This window comes from Salmo trutta, chromosome 16, assembly GCF_901001165.1.
Source record: "Salmo trutta chromosome 16, fSalTru1.1, whole genome shotgun sequence".
NCBI classification, from domain to species: Eukaryota; Metazoa; Chordata; class Actinopteri; order Salmoniformes; family Salmonidae; genus Salmo; species Salmo trutta.
The window spans coordinates 28,916,449-28,938,317 of NC_042972.1; the positions used below are offsets into that span (position 1 = coordinate 28,916,449).

The window sequence follows — 21,869 nt, forward strand, 5'->3', positions numbered from 1 at the left end:
GTAATAGCGTGACTGCTATTAGCTTCACGACATGCATACTATGGAACGCCGTTTGAGTCTTTGCGTGTCCAAAAAGATAGACATCAAATAACAATATTTGACGCTTAAAATAATAATAATAAGCTAGCACCAATATAACCAGCCTGAAAACAATGACCAGTAGAAACTGCAGTCATTTGCATTATTCTTAGCAATGATTTAGGAATCCTTGTGAGTAAGTATTAGCTAGGTAGCCACTTGTTGTTTGCCTATTGAAATTGAACTTCAGTTCATGAAAATAAATAGTTAGCCAGCTACTTAACCCTGTTGCCCAAAGCTAACGTTATAAGCAGCCAGCTAGCTTCATCTGGCTACTGATGCTCGACCAGACCGGGTTATGTGTTGTGAAGCTAGCCACAATAAGGATTAGGCACAATAGTGGAATTTGCGGTTTGCCTTCATAATAAAAGTAACTATTTGAAAATGATGCAGAAGGTTACAATTGGTGGAATCATGCCATATTTAGACTGGATAATGTTAAACAAGGTTAGAATGTGAAGCAATGAAATGGGCTATCAGTCTACTCGGTGACACCCACAAAACATAACTGTGAACAGTTTACACAAATATTAGCGTTGTAGCGCTTATCGCGGGACTGTGACTGTGTGAAATCACCTCCCCAGTCAGCCTGTTGTCTGTATTGACATTCCTATTTCACTGTACAGCTTTACCTAAGGATTGGGGATCAATGAAATGGGGTACCAGTCTACTCAATACCAAATATATTTTTTCCCAACGTCTTCCTCAGAGTTATCAGACTCCAAAACATTCACGCAGTATTGTTTTTCCTCGGGAATAGTGTTCAATACACATAGGTTGACAATAAATGTGGCTCAATTCACAGTTGTTTCAGAGTCTTGCAATAAGAGCTACGATGCTAACGCTCTCTGAGTGTCACTGAGTAGACTGATAGCCCATGTCATTGATCCACAATCCATAGGTAAGTCTGTCCAGTGAAATAAGTATGCCCCCAATTCAATTCTAAAGTATAATACATCCAGTGAGATTTCAACAGATTTTTGTCAAATGAACAAATTATTGTCTTTTGTTGATTTTATATAACAACATTCCAACCTCGTTTAGCATGATCTATTCAATTATGGCATAATTCTACTATTTGTATTTATTTGATTCACTGTCAATGACATACTTTTATTTTGAAGGCTAACCGCAAAGTCCACTCTTGTGGCTAATCCTTATTGTGGCTAGCTTCACATAGATGGGTCCTACCACCATTAATCAAATAAGAACTGTCTTATAAATTAGGGTTAATTTTGATGATGACACCCAGCTATATAGTTAGCTAGCTAACTATAGCTACTGAAACAGATTATGTCGTGTTGCTATGTTTTTGGGGAAGAACATTGTTTGCATCCATGAGCTAGCTGGCTTTTTTTATGACCAGCACAGTTGGTGCGCGAGACAACTTTACCAGCATCATAGCATACGTATCGATGAATCGTTGTGACATATGAAATACGAGTGATAGTGTAATCAATGTGTAATAACTACGTAAAAAATGGATGAACGCATAATTTATTATGTGACGTGCAGTCATATTCAGGTCCTGATTGGTCAACAAGCTTATTTGGCACGTCTTACAGTGTTGACACGTCAAATAGTGTTATTTGAAACATCAAATAGTGTTATTTTACGTGTATTTTCTTTGACACGCAAAGACCCAAACGGCGTTCCAAAGAAATCCTGGTTGAGAATGAAACGACTGAAAAAATGAACAATGAAACGGCACAGCAAGTTAGTGAAAGAAAAAGGTTTTGATTATGTTTTACTGGTAATGGGGACAAACGTAAATGCCAACAAAATAACGTTTTGGTCAGTGTGGTGTATGTGTGTAACCTTTATTAAACTAGACAAGTCAGTTAAGAACAAATTCTTATTTACAATGACGGCCAAATCCAGACGACGCTGGGCCAATTGTGCGCCGCCCTATGGGACTCCCAATCACGGCCGGATGTGATATAGCCTGGATTCGAACCAGGGGCTGTAGTGAAATGCAGTGCCTTAGTCCATGTGTGTGTGTTAACTATTTAACTGTACTAGAATGCTTAAAAGGCCGCAAAAATGTTTTATATCGGTTATCGGTATCGTTTTTTTTTGTTGGCAAGGAAAATATCAGATATCAGTATCGGCCAAAAATGTCATATCGGTGCATCACTAGTTTTTACAGTAAAAAGACTATGTGTAAAAGCATCCAAGAGCCACATAACCAACCCTGAAATGTGCAGAATTTGAAAAGCTGAGGAGATACAGTGGGGTCCGAAATGCTTGACACCCTTGATAAAGATGAGCAATAACTAAAATAATTTAAATACTCAGCTATATCGCATGCTCAAAATAATACAATAAAACAATTTGTATCAAAGATCATACCCCCAAGACATGCTAACCTCTCACCATTACCAATTACAGGGAGATTAGCGTGTCTTGGGGGTATGATCTTTGACCCTCTGTAACTTTCTCACTCTCAATTATTTACTATTCATTCAGGATAATCCGTAATCATGGTAACATCCACATTAATGTAGAAGTGTTTAGAAACATATTCTATTCTTATTTACAATAAAAGTGACTCCAAAATGACACAATACATTATTTACCATTAATTTCTATTGGGCACAAAATAATCTGAAACACAACCAAAACAAACTGCAAATGCATCCAACAAGCTTGTAGAGTCACAAGCTTGATGTAGTCATTGTGTGCTAGGAATATGGGACTAAACACTACACTTTTGACTATTTTATTTATAAGAATCTTGAGGGGTGTCAATAATTTTGACCCCTACCTTTTTTAGAAAGAAAAATATTAGTTGTTAAACAAAATCTTGTTCTCTGTGCAATTGTATTAATATAAAATAATATAATTTCCCAATTTGTTTTGCATACAATATAGCTCAGTACTTGAATTATTTATTTCAGTAAGTCATTATTGCTCATCTTTATCAAGGTTGTCAATCATTTCAGACCCCACTGTACATCTTAATCGTAATTTAGTTAAGTTAAATAAAACGCCTTACAATATCAAGTTCCATTTGAAATCATGTCAAGACATTAATATTAATATTAATTGCATAGCTCTAATGTAGGCATAGGCTACATTGATATTCCAGAGAGAGACTAAAATGCTGTAAATGATGGTGACCTGTCACTTCATCAGAACAACTATTAAAACACATGATTGCATTTATCTCTCGCCTATTTGTAATGAAACGATTCTGACTACAGCATCATTTATCAAATATTTTAGGTGTTGCATTAATAGAACCCAATAGCTTTGGCTTTGATCTTGTATTGTGTTTCTTTTGAATGCAACATTTATGCTAGTAGGGCTATTTGACCAAGAAGGAGAGTGATGAAGTGCTGCATCAGATGACCTGGCCTCCACAATCACTTGAACTCAACCCAATTGAGATGGTTTGGGATGAGTTGGACCTCAGAGTAAAGGAAAAGCAGCCAACAAGTGCTCAGCATATGTGAGAAGTCCTTCAAGTTGGAAAAACATTCCAGGTGAACCTGGTTGAGAGAATGCCAAGAGCGTGCAAAGCTGTCATCAAGGAAAAGGGTGGCTACTTTGAAGAATCTCAAATATATTTTGATTTGTTTAACACTTTTTTGGTTAATACATGATTCCATATGTGCTATTTCACAGTTTTGATGTCTTCACTATTATTCTACAATGTACAAAATAGTAAAAATAAAGAAAAACCCTTGAATAAGTAGGTGGGTCCAAACTTCTGACTGGTGCTGTATGTTGTAACAACATTGTAATATCTAGTTAATAGTTAGGCTATAAAACACATTTTCACTCTTGCATTCGTGGTACAATGTATATATTTTATATTACAACGGTTCATAATGTCTAACCCTGACATGATTTGTAGCGTTTCAATTGCAGATTGATTATTGTTGGCTACAACGACTCAGTATTATAAATGTAATATAAGTGTTGTTTGGCTATTCATAGTATGGGAAAAGTAAGCATCGTCACAATGGTGGGGTTTTTCAAGGGGTGGGGCAACTGTGCCTTTCATTAAAAAAAATGAAAAATACTTTGCCAAACTAACGCGGCTGCGTAGACAATAGATACTTGATTTTACACTATTGATATCACTGTTCATTGACAACCATGCTGAAAATGAGACTGAAATCACTTAAGGCTACACTGAATAACACATTATCCTTCTCCTTCTTCTGCTCCCCGCCCCCACCTATTCGGGATTCACATTTATGCACATTCGCTCAACACTGTCCCAATACCGTACAGTTACTCATAAAAGTTTGTATCCACTATTGACTTTTTCTGACTGAACATAATCCTATCGACATCCTTTCTCTCTACGGTGTAACTCCCATATAGGAAATAAAAAATGCATATTAAGGATGCATAGATGCCCAGACCATCGAATAGCCGTTTTTACACATACCACTGTGGGGGTGCAAAATAGTGAGCAGCAATTTTCTCTACGAAGACTTAAGTTTATTTTGTAGACTTTGTTTTTCAAGGACACTGTATAAGCTACTGTCATGCTCTACATAGGTTTCTGTCGCAACTGATACGGGGGCGTAATGCCCTACTGGGTGACCGAGAGCGCAAGAAAAACAGAAAATCCTGAAAGGGTTTACCTTTTTGCTGTTTCTGCTGTTATAGCCGATGTATGGATTGATATCTGCCCTTGGCGGTACGGAGAGCAGCATTTTCTCGGCGCTATGTCCAGTGCGGCGAGAACAGCCCAGGCTGCCAGCTGACGTCAGCAGCTCGGGAAGCTTGGGAGCGATGCAAGTCCCGCTGCCGCCAATGCTGCTGCCGCGGCCAAGCGGTGCTTTTTCACACGTCTGGGTCCTAGCGCGCCAAACCCAACAGTCTATGGAACGGTTACTGATAAACGAAACATAAGATGGAACGGTTACTGAATGAACGAAACATAAAGTCTGTAGGGCTATGTTGGGGAAGCAACTGCTATGTTGGGTCGGTAGGTAGCCTAGTGGTTAGAGCGTTGGACTAGTAACCGAAAGGTTGCAAGATCGAATCCCCGAGCAGACAAGGTAAAAATCTGTCGTTCTACCCCGAACAAGGCAGTTAACCCACTGTTCCTAGGCTTTCATTGAAAATAAGAATTTGTTCTTAACCGACTTGCCTAGTTAAATAAAGGTAAAATTAAAACTCTGAAAATATAGTTTAGGGGTGCTAATGGGGGTGGCTAAATCAGAGAAAAAAAGTATAATATATATTTTTTAAATCCTAACAAAATAGTGCAAAATGCTGGTCAGCAGAGCAGAGAAGAATAAGACAGCACCATCTTCCCGTAGCCGTGGCAATTATCTCGGGCAATGCAGAAAGCTGATTGAGGACCTTATTACTGATGAATATGTTTTTTTATGACCGTGTTCTTCTTCCTGCTTGCATTTTGTATTTATATTTTCATGTGTGTATTTTATGTACTTTATGTAATTCAGGGCTCATAATTCAGTATAACACCCCTTTAAAAAAATATGCTTGCATGTGTGTATGAGTGCATGCATAGCCTAGTGTGTGTGAGCGAGAGTGTGTCACTGTGTCTGTGACTCAGAGTTGTAGGCTAAGTCTGTCTGCCTGACAGCTGTTGGGTTGGAGCATACCACTGACTGGCTGCAGACAGGGACTCACAACACAAGTGACATTGTTGCACTCAGCAAAACCCCGGTCTGGCACAGCCAGTCGTTTTGACGATGCTAACATTGTTTGGACAGCAACAGGCCGTTGCTAAGAAACCCCCTCCTATCCCAGTGTTTTGCTCGTAAATCCAAACTGATTACCTCTAAGGTGCCCAAGTATTGTCTGTGTGTTTGTATAGTGTATATGTGTATGTGTGTGTGTTTATGAAAGTGTGTGCACAAGTGAGAGATACATTTGTATTATTTAGTATTTTATAAGGATTCTGGGGTCCGAACAGGAAACAAAGCACAACAAATAAAATACATACAATGCATAATATACATAACACTACATAATACAATACAATGCAAAATACAAATACAAACTATATACAAATGTCTGTCTCTTCACAGACCTCGTCGTGCCATAAGGTGTTCTTTTATCTGTTCGTTTTTAATCTATTTTTATTGCTAGCTTGAGTTTCCTGGGGTGGAAGAGTTCCATTTAGTCATGGCTTTATTTAATACTGTGTTTCCCAGACTTTGTTCTGGAACTGGGGACTGTGAAGAGACCTCTGGCTAAATGTCTTGTGTGGTACTGATGAGTATCCGAACTGTGTGCTAACTGCTTGAACAGACAGTTTGGTACCTTTAATCCATCAACACCTCGCACAAAGACCAATAGTGATGCAGTCAATCTCTTCTCAACTTTGAGCCAGGAGAGACTGACATGCAAACCTCTGACATTTGCTCTCCATGTACATCCAAGTGCAATACCTGCTGCTCTGTTCTGGACCATGTGCAGTTTTCCTATGTCCTTCTTTGCCACACATGACCACACAACTAGGCAGTAGTCCAGGTGCGACAAAACTAGGGCCTGTAGAACCTGCCTGGTGGATTTAGATGTGAAGAAAGTTGAGCAACACCTTATCATAGACTGACTTCTTCCTCATTTAGCAACCATTGAGTCTATATGGTTTGACCACGACAGCTTGCTATCCAGGGTTACACTCAGCAGTCTCCTCAGCTTGCTCAATCGCCACATTATTCAGTAATAGATCTAGATGACGTTTAGGGTTGAGTGAGTGATATGTCCCAAAAACAATGTTTTTAGTTTGAGATTTTTAGCACCAGCCTACTGCTAGTTACCCATTGTAAAACTGACTGGAGCTCTATGTTAAGGGTGCCAGTTATTTATTTTACTGTCATAGCTGTTTTGTATACAGTTGAGTCTCATCAGCGTACAGTGCATTACAGTGCATGTCTTTCATTATTTGGTCCATTATTGTAACGGCTGTCGTAGAGAGGGGACCAAAGCACAGCGTGTTGATTGCTCACAGCGTGTTGATTGCTCACGATGAATATTTATTTTAACTCAGAACACTAAAGGAAAAATAACAAAGAGAAAACGAAAGCGCACAGTTCTGTCAGGTACATAAACTAAACAGAAGACAACTACCCACAAACACAGATGGAAAACAAAACCTACTTAAGTATGATCTCCAATTAGAGACAACGAGGACCAGCTGCCTCTAATTGGAGATCATCCTCCCAAAAAACAACATAGAAATAGAAAACTAGAACCTATACATAGATATACAAAACATAGAAAAACACACCCCCTGTCATGCCCTGACCTACTCTACCATAGAAAATAACACCTTACTATGGTCAGGACGTGACAGTTATACATGGACATGAAGGCTCAGGGTTTGTTGTTTGGATGTCATGCCTAAGTTTGCTAATCTTGTCAATAAAAAAGGGATTCATGTGGTTGGCAATATTGAAGGATTTTGTTATGAACAATAGTGATGTGCTGGTTGACTCATAACCCACAGTTCCCACGGTTATATCCGCGGGCCGGACGGGTTTAGGGTCATTAAATAAAGAGAAACAATAACTTTAAAAATCCATAAATGTATCATTCTTGTGCAATTCATATAGGCTACATTGATGCATAAGCCTAAGCTTTAGGGCTTAACTGTACGTGTGCCAAATAACCAACACAGCCAATCGCCAAATAATGCTTCTGGGAATGGGCATTGGGAAGCCACAGAGGCAAAATGGACATTGTCGAAGTTTAATTAAATAATACAAAAGTTGCGAAAGCAGAGTTGACAATAAAGAGAACACATACCCAGAAAAGTAATGTTTGGAAAATATTTGGTGAAGTGATAAAAGCAGTGCTGGCTATGTGTGATTTGTATTTTACCTTTATTTAACTAGGCAAGTCAGTTAATTAAGAACAAATGCTTATTTACTATGACTGCCTACACCGGCCAAACCCAGACGAATTGTGTGCCACCCAATGGGACTCCCAATTACAACTGGTTGTGATACAGCCTGGAATCAAACCTGGGTCTGTAGTGATGCCTCTAGCACTGAGATACAGTGCCTTAGACGACTGCGCCAGTCGGGAGGCCTTGTGAGGTGCTGTACAAATTCGACAGTCACAAGACGGGACTTCAAATAGGCCCATGGCATGTCAAGGGAACTGTAGCCTACTGTTTAGATGGGTTAAGTGGAAACTGAAATCTGGACACTGACTGAAGGTCTATAACCTCTCACATAGCCATAATAATAACGCCTGCAGAATTAAGCATTTCTTGCAGTAAAATGATACACAACATTTGGACTTGAGAAAAGGAGTGGACAAATATGGTTTATTTCTTTCTGCATCTTCAGAGAATGCAATGCTCAGTTAGATGCCATCTGTAGAGGTGCTGTCTTCATCATAAAAGCTGATAGTACTTCAACCACATAAAATATGCATGGAAGCCCAACTGAAATCTCATCAGAAACATATTGGGTCGTTTTCACAGCTTTCTTTTTCCTTACAACCGGTCAAACTGATGTCATACAGACATTTTGCACAGAAAATCTTTTCATTTTTTTGTTGTTGTTGCTTTATTGTATTTTCTCCCCAGTCCCTAAATGTCTTCACTCCGCAAAAGATGACAGAGAAAACTTACAGATGTCAAGTAAATTAAAGCTCTCATTCTATCGATCTATAACATTATTCTGTCACGACTTCCGCCGAAGTCGGCTCCTCTCCTTGTTCAGGCGGCGTTCGGTGGTCGACGTCACCGGCTTTCTCGCCATCGCCACTCCACCTTTTCATCGTTCTATTTGTTTTGTCTTGTTCCCTGCACACCTGGCTTACATTCCCTAATCACACTGCATGTATTTATTCTTCTGTTCCCCCCATGTCTTTGTGTGGAATTGTTGTGTTACGTGTTTAGTGTGATGCGCTAGACTGGTTTTCCCCCAGGTATCGTATTTTGACCCGTTGTATGTATTTGTCATACATTTGTATATTTGTGAGTGTTTTCGCGCTTGTTTACTTTTACCTGTGGCTGGAGGTTTTTGGACGCAGTTACGTCTGTCTTTTATGCCTCTGCCAAATAAAGTGTGCCTGATCACAACTCACTGCTCTCCTGCAACTGACTTCGTACCAGTACCACACAACCTTGACATATTCTGTTGAGCAAGGGTTTATTTAGTCTTCTAGGGCAACATATAATGACAAAAGAGAGACATATCTAAATCAGGCAGCAACAAAAAATCCTGCACCCCCTGTCAAAAAATCGTTCTGCTGTCTTTTACTTTAGCCTATACTGCATTTTCTATATTTGCAGGATAGGGTTAGGTGCAGGCCTCAGATTTTCACTTCACCACATATAGTCGGGTGGTTGCGGATGGGTTATTAGCATTTGTGGGTGGGTGTGGGTGAACAAACAGCTGACCCACACCCCCACTAATGAACAACCCCTCTGTCTCAATGAAGGATGGAGCTTAGCTTTTTTGCCTAGAATTTCATTTAAGGTACTCCAGAGCTTTTTACTATCATTCTTTATATCATGTATCTTTGTTCCATGGTTTAGTTTCTTCTTCTTTTTGTTAAGTTACATGATTTCTCAGTTTACTGTATGTTTGCCAATCTGCTGTGTTCTCAGACTTATTTGCTATTCCCTTTGCCTCATCACTCTCAGCCATACAGTTTTCCAATTCATCATCTATCCATGGGGATTTGGCAGTTCTAACAGTCAGTTTCTTGATGGGCGCAGGCCTATCAGTAACCGGATAAAGCAATTTCATAAACACTTCAAGTGCATCGTCGGAGGACGAGGCGCAGGGCGATCCGGATGGAGGCAATGGAAATCCTCTAACAGTGATGGATCCAGTATGTCCCCCACCGGCACCCAGCACCTCTCCTCCGGACCGTACCCCTCCCAGTCCACGAGGTACTGCAGGCCCCCCACCCAGAATGGTGCGTACTGTATACGCCGGGGACCCCTCGATGTCTAGAGGGGGCGGAGGGACCTCCGGCACCTCACCGTCTTGTAGGGGACCAGCTACCACCGGCCTGAGGAGAGACACACGAAACAAGGGGTTAATACGATAATAAGAAGGGAGTTGTAATCTATAACACACCTCGTTTATTCTCCTCAGGACTTTGAAGGGCCCTACACGTTGCGGACCCAGCTTCCGGCAGGGCAAGCGGAGGGGCAGGTTTCGGGCCGAGAGCCAGACCCTGTCTCCTGGTACGAATATGGGGGTCTCACTGCGGTGGCGGTTAGCGCTCCTCTTCTGTCGTTCTCCAGCTTGTTTCAGGGATTCCTCGACAGCCCTCCAGGTGTCCTTGGAGCGCTGCACCCAATCCTCCACCGCAGGAGCCTCGGTCTGACTCTGATGCCATGGTGCCAGGACCAGCTGGTAGCCTAACACACACTGGAAAGGCGACATGTTAGTGGATGAGTGGCGGAGTGAGTTTTGCGCCAACTCAGCCCATGGTAAGTACCTTGACCACTCACCTGGCCGGTCCTGGCAGTACGACCGCAGAAACCTACCCACCTCCTGGTTCACTCTCTCCACCTGCCCATTGCTCTCGGGGTGATAACCGGAGGTCAAGCTGACCGAGACCCCCAGACGCTCCATAAACGCCCTCCATACACAGGACGTGAACTGGGGACCCCGATCAGAAACGATGTCCTCCGGCACCCGGTAATGCCGGAAGACATGGGTGAATAGAGCCTCCGCAGTCTGCAGGGCCGTAGGGAGACCGGGCAATGGGAGGAGACGGCAGGACTTAGAAAACCGATCCACAACTACCAGAACCATGGTATTCCCCTGAGACGGGGGAAGATCGGTAAGAAAGTCCACCGACAGGTGAGACCACGGCCTTTGTGGAACGGGGAGGGGTTGTAACTTCCCTCTAGGAAGGTGCCTAGGAGCCTTGCTCTGGGCGCATACCAAACAGGAAGAGACATAAAACCTCACATCCTTGGCTAAGGTGGGCCACCAGTACCTCCCCCTAAGGCCTTGCACTGTCCTCGCCACCCCAGGATGACCCGACGAGGGTAGCGTATGAGCCCATCGAATCAATTCATCATGGACACCAAGCGGAAGGTACTTACGACCTGTAGGACAATTAGAAGGCGCAGGCTCCATCTGTAACGCCCGCTCAATGTCCGCGTCCACCTCCCATACCACTGGTGCTACCAGCTTAGAAGCTGGAAGGATGGGAGTAGGATCGATGGGCCTATCCTCAGTGTCATAGAGGCAGGACAGCGCGTCAGCCTTGGTGTTCATGGAGCCTGGTCTATACGAAATCCTAAACTGAATTTGGGTGAAAAACATGGCCCACCGTGCCTGACGCGGATTCAGTCTCCGGGCTGCCCGGATATACTCCAGGTTCCGGTGGTCAGTCCAGATGAGAAAAGGGTGTCTAGCCCTCTCAAGCCAATGTCTCCACACAGTCAAAGCCTTGACCACAGCGAACAACTCCCGGTCCCCCACATCATAGTTCCGCTCTGCCGGACTGAGCTTCCAAGAGAAGAAAGCGCAGGGGCGGAGTTTCGGTGGCGCACCCGAGCGCTGTGATAGAACGGCACCCACCCCAACCTCAGATGCGTCCACCTCCACTATGAATGGCAAAGGGGGGTCCAGGTGCGCCAACACGGGCGTATCAGTGAACAGCGCCTTCAACTGGTTGAATGCTCTGTCCGTCTCTGTTGACCACTGTAAACGCACTGGTCCCCCCTTCAATAGTGAGGTAATGGGAGCCGCCACCTGGCCAAAACCCCGGATAAACCTCCGGTAGTAATTGGCAAAACCCAAAAACCGTACTAGAGACACATGCTCAGTGCGTGTGGAGGAGTAAATCAAGATGTTGTCGATATACACAATCACTCCCTGCCTGTGCAGGTCCCTGAGAATCTCGTCGACAAAAGATTGAAAGACGGCTGGAGCATTCTTCAACCCATACGGCATGACGAGGTACTCATAGTGGCCCGATGTGGTACTAAATGCAGTTTTCCACTCGTCTCCCTTCCGAATACGCACCAAATTATACGCACTCCTGAGATCCAGTTTCGTGAAAAACCGCGCTCCGTGAAATGATTCCACCGCCGTAGCAATGAGAGGTAGTGGGTAACTGAACCCCACTGTAATGGAATTGAGACCTCTATAATCAATGCACGGGCGCAAACCTCCCCCCTTTTTCTTCACGAAAAATAAACTCGAGGAGACGGGTGAAACGGAGGACCGAATGTACCCCTGCCCCAGAGATTCCGTGACATATGTTTCCATAGCCAACGTCTCCTCCTGGGACAATGGGTACATGTGACTCTTGGGAAGCGCAGCGTTAACCTGGAGGTCTATCGCACAATCCCCCTGTCGATGAGGTGGTAATTTAGTTGCCTTCTTTTTACAGAAGGCGAGAGCCAAATCGGCATACTCAGGGGAATGCGCACAGTGGAAACCTGGTCTGGACTCTCCACCGACGTGGCACCGATGGAAACACCCAGACACCTACCTGAACACTCCTTTGACCATCCCTGGAGAATACCCTGTTTCCACAAAATCTTGGGATTGTGAATGGCTAGCCAGGGCACCCCCAGCACCACTGGAAACGCAGGTGAATCAATAAGAAAAAAACTAATTAGTTCCTTATGACTCCCCTGCGTTACCATGTCCAGTGGCACCGTGGCCTCCCTGACCATCCCTGACCCTAATGGTCGGCTATCTAAGGAGTGCACGGGGAAAGGGGAATCTAACGGTACCAGCGGAATTCCCAACTTAAGGGCGAGTCCGCTATCCATAAAGTTCCCATCTGCGCCTGAATCGACTAGTGCCTTATGCTGGGAAAAGGGAGCAAAATCAAGAAAAAAAATTAAGACAATCATGTGACCAACAGAGGATTCTGGGTGAGTGTGGTGCTGACTCACCTGGGATGAATGAGGAGTGTTCTGCCTGCCTTGTCGACTCCCAGAGGAACCCCCCCAGCACCGGTCGGCCGTGTGTCCTCTGCGACCACAATTGGTGCAGGAGAGGCGCCCTCCTCCGGTTCCCCTTGACGCAGTTCCCCCTAGCTCCATAGGAATGGGCGTAGGTAGGCTAGGAGATGGAACTGACAGGACCCTTTCTGGTGGTAGCATGAGACGGAGTCTACAACCCACACAAGTGGCTCAGGTAGTGCAGCTCATCCAGGATGGCACATCAATGCGAGCTGTGGCAAGAAGGTTTGCTGTGTCTGTCAGCGTAGTGTCCAGAGCATGGAGGCGCTACCAGGAGACAGGCCAGTACATCAGGAGACGTGGAGGAGGCCGTAGGAGGGCAACAACCCAGCAGCAGGACCGCTACCTCTGCCTTTGTGCAAGGAGGAGCAGGAGGAGCACTGCCAAAGCCCTGCAAAATGACCTCCAGCAGGCCACAAATGTGCATGTGTCTGCTCAAACGGTCAGAAACAGACTCCATGAGTGTGGTATGAGGGCCCGACGTCCACAGGTGGGGGTTGTGCTTACAGCCCAACACCGTGCTAGACGTTTGGCATTTGCCAGAGAACACCAAGATTGGCAAATTCGCCACTGGCGCCCTGTGCTCTTCACAGATGAAAGCAGGTTCACACTGAGCACATGTGACAGACATGACAGTCTGGAGACGCCGTGGAGAACGTTCTGCTGCCTGCAACATCCTCCAGCATGACCGGTTTGGCGGTGGGTCAGTCATGGTGTGGGGTGGCATTTCTTTGGGGGGCCGCACAGCCCTCCATGTGCTCACCAGAGGTAGCCTGACTGCCATTAGGTACCGAGATGAGATCCTCAGACCCCTTGTGAGACCATATGCTGGTGCGGTTGGCCCTGGGTTCCTCCTAATGCAAGACAATGCTAGACCTCATGTGGCTGGAGTGTGTCAGCAGTTCCTGCAAGAGGAAGGCATTGATGCTATGGACTGGCCTGCCCGTTCCCCAGACCTGAATCCAATTGAGCACATCTGGGACATCATGTCTCGCTCCATCCACCAACGCCACGTTGTACCACAGACTGTCCAGGAGTTGGCGGATGCTTTAGTCCAGGTCTGGGAGGAGATCCCTCAGGAGACCATCCGCCACCTCATCAGGAGCATGCCCAGGCGTTGTAGGGAGGTCATACAGGCACGTGGAGGCCACACACACTACTGAGCCTCATTTTGACTTGTTTTAAGGACATGACATCAAAGTTGGATCAGCCTGTAGTGTGGTTTTCCACTTTAATTTTGAGTGTGACTCCAAATCCAGACCTCCATGGGTTAATAAATTGGATTTCCATTGATTATTTTTGTGTGATTTTGATGTCAGCACATTCAACTATGTAAAGAAAAAAGTATTTAATAACATTATTTCTTTCATTCAGATCTAGGATGTGTTGTTTAAGTGTTCCCTTTATTTTTTTGAGCAGTGTATATTTAATGGTCTCGTTGCAAAAGCTAAATTGTCGCAAGGGAACTTTTATTTATTTATTTTATTTCACCTTTATACCAGGTAGCAAAGATTATAGCAAACACCACTGAAACGGAATTGGTGCTCGCTAGCTTTGCAAATTCAGCTATTGTTGGAAGCCAGCCAATATGAAACAAACTATTAAAATTACAAAAGGTTGCAGCATATGTTGTGTAAATTGTGAACTCATACAGCTGTCAACTCTTGTCATTTTAATTTGTTTCACATTTGCTAGCTACCTTTTAGATCGAAGCCCAAATAGAATGATAAAAGATAAGCTGATAGAAGCCCATCTCCTACTGTAAATAACCTACACACTGTGTGTGTGTGTAGCCAGCCAGCCAGCCAGCCAGCCAGGTAGAAAAATGGCAGAAAAATAAAAGACGGACATCAGAGTATTTCTCAGTACACCAAAACGCAAAGTAAGAACCCTAGTAGCCTAATATCTCAAAGACTAGTTGATAAAATGTTCATAAGAAAGAAATGAAATTCTAATGGAAATGTTTCACAATGATGTCATTAGGCAGAGCAGGCAACAGATGGCACACAGACAGCAGAGTTGCGGACAGATATGCAGGGACAGACTGGCAGAGACAGGGAGTCTCAGGTAAGTTTGTTGAGTCTTTGTTTGGCAACATTATGAAAGGTTCTCAATTTTTTTGACTTGTAAAATAGGAACATAATTGGAAAATGCCATGGATACCCCCACTCTCAACTTAAACTGGTGACTGAACTAAGATTTGTTAAAGGCAATGGTATTGCTGTTGTGATTAGTTTAGTAGTTTTGGGTACCGGTAGTTAGGAGTACGGCAAACACCTTATTTCTTTGGTTCCTCAATATACATTTACCATATTACAATGTAGGCTATGTGTTACAGAACTACTTTTGGTGTCCCCCTCAGGAATTGCTCTTGAGAAAATGTAATGTAATTGTCCCCTCCAAAGTTGATATCAGATTTTCGCCCCTGTGATCACTACATCCGATGGGTGTGGATACTGCTGTAGAGCAGATTTCCGACGCATTACTAAAGCTGATCAATACATGTGGTTGATTTAGTTTCTGTTCTGTTTGTAAATACCCTGGAAGTTGACTGATAACCTGAACCAGATTGCAGGCATTGGTTACAGCATGAAGTTAATTCATTCTTTTTGAGTGGACAGCTTGATGACAACCAGGCAATATTTAGGTCACCAAGAAAATATACCTCTCAGTTGATATCACATGCATTATTGAGCATTTCACACATACAGTGTCTTTGGAATGTATTCAGACCCCTTGACTTTTTTCACATGAAAACAGGTTTTTAGAAATGTTTGCTAATTTATTAAAACAAAACACTGAAATACCTTATTTACATAAGTATTCAGACCCTGTGCTATGAGACTCGAAATTTAGCTCAGGTGCATCCTGTTTCCACTGATCATCCTTGAGATGTTCCAACAACTTGATTGGAGTCCACCTGTGTTAAAATCAATTGATTAGACATGATTTGGAAAGCACACACCTGTCTATATAAGCTCCCACAGTTGACAGTGCATGTCAGAGCAAAAACCAAGCCATGAGGTGGAAGGAATTGTCTGTAGAGCTCTGAGACAGGATTTTGTCGAGGCACATATCTGGGGAAGGGTACTAAAACATTTCTGCAGCATTGAAGGTCCCCAAGAACACAGTGGCCGCCATCATTCTTAAATGGAAGAAGTTTGTAACCACCAAGACTCTTCCTAAAGCTGGCCTCCTTGCCAAACTGAGCAATCGTGGGAGAAGGGCCTTGGCCAGGGAGGTGACCAAGAACCCGACGGTCACTGATAGAGCTCCAGACTTCCCCTGTGGAGATAGGAGAACCTTCTAGAAGGATAACCATCTCTGCAAGCACTCCACCAATCAGGTATTTATGGTAGAGTGGCCAGACGGACGCCACTTCTGAGTAAAAGGCACATGACAGCCTGCTTGGAGTTTGACAAAAGGCACGTAAAGACTCTCAGACCATGAGAAACAAGATTCACTTCCTACGTGAATAGGCTTTAGGTGAGGCAGAGGAACATGTACAGTCGTGGCCAAAAGTTTTGAGAATGACACAAATATTAATTTTCACAAAGTCTGCTGCCTCAGTTTGTATGATGGCAGTTTGCATATACTCCAGAATGTTATGAAGAGTGATCAGATGAATTGCAATTAATTGTAAAGTCCCTCTTTGCCATGCAAATGAACTGAATACCCCAAAAACATTTCCACTGCATTTCAGCCCTGCCACAAAAGGACCAGCTGACATCATGTCAGTGATTCTCTCGTTAACACAGATGTGAGTGTTGATGAGGACAAGGCTGGAGATCACTCTGTCATGATGATTGAGTTCGAATAACAGACTGGAAGCTTCAAAAGGAGGGTGGTGCTTGGAATCATTGTTCTTCCTCTGTCAACCATGGTTACCTCAAGGAAACACGTGCCGTCATTATTGCTTTGCACAAAAAGGGCTTCACAGGCAAGGATATTGCTGCCAGTAAGATTGCACCAAAATCAACCATTTATCGGATCATCAAGAACTTCAAGGAGAGCGGTTCAATTGTTGTGAAGAAGGCTTCAGGGCGCCCAAGAAAGTCTAGCAAGTGCCAGGACCATCTCCTAAAGTTGATTCAGCTGCGGGATCGGGGCACCACCAGTACAAAGCTTGCTCAGGAATGGTAGCAGGCAGGTGTGAGTGCATCTGCATGCACAGTGAGGCGAATACTTTTGGAGGATGGCCTGGTTTCAAGAAGGGCAGCAAAGAAGCCACTTCTCTCCAGAAAAAACATCAGGGACAGACTGATATTCTGCAAAAGGTACAGGGATTGGACTGCTGAGGACTGGGGTAAAGTCATTTTCTCTGATGAATCCCCTTTCCGATTGTTTGGGGCATCCGGAAAAAAGCTTGTCTGGAGAAGACAAGGTGAGCGCTACCATCAGTCCTGTGTCATGCAAACAGTAAAGCATCCTGACACCATTCATGTGTGGGGTTGCTTCTCAGCCAAGGCAGTGGGCTCACTCATAATTTTGCCTAAGAACACAGCCACGAATAAAGAATGGTACCAACACATAATCCAAGAGCAACTTCTCCCAACCATCCAGGAACAGTTTGGTGACGAACAATGCCTTTTCCAGCATGATGGAGCACCTTCCCATAAGGCAAAAGTGATAACTAAGTGGCTCGGGGAACAAAACATTGATATTTTGGGTCCATGGCCAGGAAACTCCCCAGACCTTCCATTGAGAACGTGTGGTCAATCCTCAAGAGGCAGGTGGACAAACAAAAACCTACAAATTCTGACAAACTCCAAACATTGATTATGCAAGAATGGGCTGCCATCAGTCAGGATGTGGCCCAGAAGTTAATTGACAGCATGCCAGGGCGAATTGCAGAGGTCTTGAAAAAGAAGGGTCAACACTGCAAATATTGACTCTTTGCCTAAACTTCATGTAATTGTGAATAAAAGCCTTTGACACTTATGAAAGGATTGTAATTATACTTCAGTATTCCATAGTAACATCTGACAAAAATATCTAAAGACAATGAAGCTGCAAACTTTGTGGAAATTAATATTTGTGTCATTCTCAAAACCTTTGGCCACGACTGTAGCCTTATTACTTCAACATCATCTGACATGAGATCCTCCCTTAGTCTAACAGGAATATTACTCAAGACTTATATAGCAACACCTCCACAATTTGCATTTCTATCTTTCCTGTATATGCTATAACCATGTATAGCTATTACTGCATCATCAAAGGAATTATCTAAGTGTGTTTCAGAGTAGTTTGAGACTATTTGCATGTGTGTATGCATTTGAGTGTGGGTGTGGCATTAATTCTTACTGTTTTGTGACCCTCCTAAACACAGTTTAGAATAGCCTCATCACTTGAAAGAGTGAACTCTGGGTCTCACCAGTCAGGACAGGGAACTTAAAGTTGTTTCCAGGTCAGGATCTGGGTCAAACCAGTGATACATCTAACTAAGATGATATCTTATGTGCCAGCTAACAGCCATGAACTCTTTATTTATTCAAACTTATTGATTTTGATCAACCTCCTTTACTTATTATGTGACTTCACTATATAGAAAGGGATTATTTTAAACTATTTACACTTTATCGCTTCTGACAACAATTCAACTCAAGCAGGATAAAAACCTCCACCACCCCCTCCTTGCATGCAGGGAGAACCCCATATCCCCCATACATCTATACGCCAAGCTCAAAGCAACACTTTTGTAGGAATGAACAGTGTGCACCAACCTTAAAGTGGGTGGATGTGATGTGGGAGGAAGGGGAGGGAAGGAGCATGTGGCGTCGCTGTGAATGGCAGTAGTACAGGGTTCAGGGGGTTCATGTGTGTCTGTATGTGAGGGGGAGGGAAGGGGTTAGGGGGTTGAGTCATTGAGACTGTCATCAAGATCAGAATGTGGACAGAGCAACAGGAGAAAGAGCAGAGAAGCGGTCATAACACAGGCACCTTGCCTACAGAGTGAGAGAAAGAGGGAAGCCAAAAGAGAAGATAGAGGGACAGAGAAAACGGGGGAAATTATAGAGAAAAGGTGGAGAGGGAAGAAACTGGTAGAGAAGCAGAAAAAATGAGGCACATTTTAATTGAGCAGAAATTGAGTCTAGACACAGATGCACAGAGAGAATTTCAAAGACTGAGACAACGTGTGTATTGGGGACTCCAGATGAAAGTGATCGTCTCCAGAAGAGACCACACACACAAACACAGACAACATCAGTCAGTCAGTTCTGTTCCTGAGGGCTGGAATGTGTTTGTCAGAGTGTGTGAAAGAGGAGGATTGGGGCTTTGTAGAGGGTTAAAGGGAAGGTGGGTAATTGGTGCACAAGCCCCCCTTAGTCATTAACAGAGGAAAAACAACACTCATATGGGCATTGTTGATTATATGCATGGTTGTGTGCGTGCGTGTGTGTGCGTGCGTGTGTGTGCGTGTGTGTGTGTGTTTGAATATAGGAGGCGAGTTTGTGAGTAGTGTCTCAATAACAGAACACAGTATCTTGCTGCTCATTTAGGCACAAAGATAGGTTTTAGAGGACCAAAAAAGACTGGTTGTTCTCAGAATACATGATAGTGATTTATATGTCAAATGAAGACAGAGATGGCATTATGTCTGCACCAGCACTGGGAAATCACTCTAAACACAACCAACCATAGTCTTCCACAAGCAGTGTTTTACAGCTTTAAGAATGCGTTGTGTATGGTGTAGAAGGAACTACAGTTGAAGTGGGAAGTTTACATACACTTAGGTTGGAGTAATTAAAACTCATTTTTCAACTGCTCCACAAATTTCTTGTTAACAAACTATAGTTTTGGCAAGTTGGTTACGACATCTACTTTGTGCATGACACAAGTCATTTTTCCAACAATTGTTTACAGACAGATTATTTCACTTATAATTCACTGTATCACAAAGTTTACATACACTAAGTTGACTGTGCCTTTATACAGCTTGGAAAATTCCAGAAAATTGTGTCATGGCTTTAGAAGTTTCTGATAGGCTAATGACATCATTTGAGTCAATTGGAGGTGTTCCTGTGGATGTATTTCAAGGCCTACCTTCAAACTCAGTGCCTCTTTGCTTGACATCATGGGAAAATCAAAAGAAATCAGCCAAGACCTCAGAAAACACATTCTAGACCTCCACAAGTCTGGTTCATCCTTGGGAGTAATTTCCAAACGCACGAAGGTACCACGTTCATCTGTACAAACAATAGTATGCAAGTATAAACACCATGGGACCACGCAGTCGTCATACAACTCAGGAAGGAAACGCATTCTGTCTCCTAGAGATGAACATACTTTGGTGCGAAAAGTGCAAATCAATCCCAGAGCAATAGCAAAGGACCTTGTGAAGATGGTGGAGGAAACCGGTACAAAGTATCTATATCCACAGTAAAACAAGTGGGGGCGCCAGACTAGTGACACACACCTCAGGGCTAGTGCGAGGAGCAGGAACAGGACGTACTGGACTGGGCAGGCGCACTAGAGGCCCGATGCGTGGGGCTGGCTTTGGAGGCGCCAGAACAGTAACACGCACCACAGGGCTAGTGCAAGGAGCAGGAACAGGACGTACTGGACTGGGCAGGCGCACTAGAGGCCTGATGCGTGGGACTGGCTTTGGAGGCGCCAGAACAGTAACACGCACCACAGGGCTAGTGCGAGGAGCAGGAACAGGACGTACTGGACTGGGCAGGCGCACTAGAGGCCTGATGCGTGGGACTGGCTTTGGAGGCGCCAGAACAGTAACACGCACCACAGGGCTAGTGCGAGGAGCAGGAACAGGATACACTGGGTCTTGAAGACGCACTGGAGGTCTGGAGCGCACAGCCTGCACAACCCGTCCTGGCTGAGTTGTCACTGTAGCCCTGCACGGGCGGAGTGCTGGCACAGGGCGAACTGGGCTGTGCTGAGGAATGATGGCTGCCATGCGTAGAGCAGGCGCAGGGTAGCCTGGGCCTAGGAGACGCACTGGTGGCCAGATATGCTGAGCAGGCATACTCCTTCCTGGCTGGATGCCCACTCTAGCACGGCACTTGTGGGGGGCTGGTATGGACCGCACCGGACTGTGCGTGCGGATGGGCGAGACCGTGCACACTGCCGCATAGCATGGTGTTCTCCACGCCAAACGCTCCCCATAATAAGCACGAGGAGTTGGCTAAGGTCTATTGCCTGACTTACCCCAACTCCCCGTGTGCCCCCCCAAAAAAATATATTTTGGGGCTGCCTCCTCACCTCCTGAAATGGAGGATATAATGCCTCATACCTCCGTCGTTCTGCCTTTGCTGCCTCCAATTCCTCCCCAGCCTGCCTCCAGGGTACCTTTCCATCTAATATTTCCTCCCATGTCCACGACTCCAAATATTTATCCTGCTGCTCCTTCTTCTGCTGCTTGGTCCTCTTTTGGTGGGTGGTTCTGTCACAGGCGTCGTAAGGAGTGGACCAAAATGCAGCGGGTATATTGATCATCTTCTTTATTTTAATAAAGAGAAGACACTTAAACAAAACAAACGACGAAAACAGTCCAGTAAGGTGCACAGACTATACTAGGAACAACCACCCACAAACACAAGTGAAAAACGAACACACTTAAATATGGCCTCCAATTAGAGTCAACAACAACCAGCTGACTCTAATTGGAGGTCATTGAAAAACACAACATAGAAATAGAAAACTAGAATAAACATAGAAATAGAAAATATAGAACATAAATCAAAAACCCCGAAACACACAAAACAAACACCCCCTGCCACGCCCTGACCAAACTACAATAACAAATAACCCCTTTTACTGGTCAGGACGTGACACTAGGATTAAATGTCAGGAATTGTGAAAAACTGAGTTTAAATGTATTTGGCTAAGGTGTACGTAAACTTCTGACTTCAACTGTATA

The 21,869-nt window shown here is 44.0% G+C and overlaps 1 protein-coding gene across 2 annotated transcripts in view; it reads right to left on the reverse strand.

Moving 5' to 3' along the window:
* The window catches only part of LOC115150494 (RNA-binding motif, single-stranded-interacting protein 2), a 65,051-nt gene extending 60,166 nt beyond the window's left edge, over positions 1–4,885 (reverse strand). The window contains exon 1 of one of the 2 annotated variants that reach the window (XM_029693856.1): positions 4,683–4,885. In XM_029693856.1, coding sequence (XP_029549716.1) covers positions 4,683–4,754 — 72 coding nt within the window. In that variant the 5' untranslated portion in view covers positions 4,755–4,885. The remainder of the gene's footprint in view (positions 1–4,682) is intronic. The other variant, XM_029693855.1, reaches the window with a different exon arrangement.
* Positions 4,886–21,869: the final 16,984 nt, after the last annotated feature.